This window comes from Hipposideros armiger, unplaced genomic scaffold (assembly GCF_001890085.2).
Source record: "Hipposideros armiger isolate ML-2016 unplaced genomic scaffold, ASM189008v1 scaffold_258, whole genome shotgun sequence".
NCBI lineage: Eukaryota > Metazoa > Chordata > Mammalia > Chiroptera > Hipposideridae > Hipposideros > Hipposideros armiger.
In genome coordinates, this window is record NW_017731608.1 from 1579323 (window position 1) to 1581448 (window position 2126).

General features: G+C 53.6%; 2 protein-coding genes across 19 annotated transcripts in view; one reads left to right on the forward strand and one right to left on the reverse strand.

Moving 5' to 3' along the window:
- MADD (MAP kinase activating death domain) overlaps positions 1 to 2120 on the forward strand; it is a 63834-nt gene extending 61714 nt beyond the window's left edge. For all 18 annotated transcript variants that reach the window (XM_019656341.1, XM_019656343.1, XM_019656344.1 and 15 more), the window contains 2 exons: positions 1429 to 1437; positions 1623 to 2120. In XM_019656341.1, coding sequence (XP_019511886.1) covers positions 1429 to 1437; positions 1623 to 1820 — 207 coding nt within the window. In that variant the 3' untranslated portion in view covers positions 1821 to 2120. The remainder of the gene's footprint in view (positions 1 to 1428; positions 1438 to 1622) is intronic.
- MYBPC3 (myosin binding protein C3) overlaps positions 1951 to 2126 on the reverse strand; it is a 25332-nt gene continuing 25156 nt past the window's right edge. The window contains exon 22 of the mRNA XM_019656320.1: positions 1951 to 2001. Within this exon, the coding sequence (XP_019511865.1) occupies positions 1951 to 2001 (51 nt within the window). The remainder of the gene's footprint in view (positions 2002 to 2126) is intronic.

The following is a 2126-nucleotide window of genomic DNA, read 5'->3' on the forward strand; positions in this document are numbered from 1 at the left end:
TCCTATTCTTTTCCTTCCTCTGAGTGTCCCCACTGTGACCCTGCTCCACAGGCCCCACGCCCCTTCTTTTGACTGGGGAACACTTCAGGATACATCTTTCCCTCATTGTGATTCCGCCATAGCAGCTGACTTTTTTTTTCTCTTGGTCTTTTAACACAGTGTTACTTTTTCTCTCAGTGGACATTCCTTAAGCTAATCCCTTTCTGGGGCCAGCGCATCATCCCAGGTCCGTTCCCAGTTCTGACTCTTCACATAAGTGCCTTCCCTACCCCTTCCCTGACGTACGGGCTCTTCTCCTTGCGGCTGTGAGCCAGACCCGAATGTGTGAGGCACCACAGCCCCTGGCCAGGCATCAGATACTCGGGGGAGATGACCCTCTGGACTCGGTAGCTTTCTCCCTCCACTTGCCACTTCAGTTCTCCTTCAGGAGTCTAGCTTGGCAGCCCTGGTGTGATGGGAGACAACTGCCCAGGCTTCTTGGCAGTGTATTTTTAATAGTATGTTTACTATTAGTAATGTTGATATTTTGAATAGTACACTTAAGACTTTAGGGTCAGTCCAAAGAGGGGTTTCCTTCAGTACTTTTCCGGACCATGAAGGTGCTGGCACTTCTTGGGGAGCAGGCTTCTGACCACATTTTAGTGCCGTGGCCTCGCCCGATGCCTCACTTTCTGGAGAAGAGATCTTGTTCACACCCAGCTGCCCTCTTCTGGGTCCCACCTCAGTACAGCCCCTCTGGACTAACATCTATTACAAAGCGTGTTCAAGCTGATATGGAGCTTAAGGCTTTGCCCTAGAAGATAGGTCCTATGGAGAGGGGAAATCAGACCCTACTGACAATGAGATAAGGGCTGTGGGGTCCATCTCCGACCACATAACAGTCAGTTGGAGTTGAAGCCTGAGACCCTCCGATGGAGTTACGCAGTTGGGGTAACAAATGGGGAAAGCGTGGTCTTCGGAGTCAGGAGGGATTCAGAGCCCAGCTTTGTCATTCATTTCCGATCCTCAGGGGCCTCATCTACAAAGTGAGGTAGCAGTCTGAACTGTGCCACGTAGATGTAAAGATTGCAAATAGTGTTTGTAGAACTCCTAGTCGTTGCCTGTAAGTGGTAGCTGTCGTTATGATCACCTCATGCTTCTTGGGAGGCCTGGATCCTGTTCCCAGGAAGATAGCAGCTCCTCCACCCCGAGGACAGTCTGAGGGAAGCTTTGCGCCCGTGCCAGCCCTCTGCGCCGGAGGACGATGCATGGAAGGGTAGAGAGCCGAGGGGCTGCGTGGGGGGACCCCTGGGGCACAGTGTCCTACGAACGCTGCCCTGGACACAGGGTACAGGCGGGCAGCCCAGGCCAGCAGAGGTGCCTTTGGGTTGGGTTTGACCATTAAAACTAACACCTTCATTTCTCTCCCATGCTTTCTCCTCCGGCCAGGAGCGGAAGGTACATGCCCTTTCTGCTATCTTCGCTTCTTAGCGCTTTTGAGTTGTGTGTGTGTGGATTCTTCTGTCCTCCCTTTGGGAAATAGGTTTTCTGTGTGTGGGTGGGGCTATAGCTGGGAGAGTGGGCTTTGGGGGTCAAGCGGGGAGCCTCTGGGCCTTACCCCACCCTCCCTCCCTCTCTTGCAGGTTTTCATAGAGCTGAATCACATTAAAAAGTGCAATACAGTTCGAGGCGTCTTTGTCCTGGAGGAATTTGGTAATTACACTATTTTGCTCTTAGGTCTGGACTCACATGGCAGTAACTCAAACCTCGGAGCTCCAGAGGAGGGACTAGGGGCAGAGAGAGAAGAACCTCTGCAGAGAGGTCCGGAGGGGCAGCAGTGATAGGGAAGCAAAGGGAACCCTGAGACAAGGAAAAGGAGAAAGAAACGAGACAGTGGCAGCTAGGGAGTGGGTCACAGAAGAGCCAGGGGCCTTAGACGGGCTCAGAGTTGAGAGGTGGCACTAAAGAGACTCAGTGAGAGGGCCCACTTCCCTCGCTTGGCCAGCCCGTGGTCAGAACATTCTGAGGCAGAGCAGACGGGTGAGCCCCAAGCTCTGCTGTGTTCATGTCACCTGCTGCGACCCTCCTCGTAGCCCAGTGCTCCGTCCAGCCACCCTGGTGCCCCTCTGGTGTCCGCCTAGCCTCTG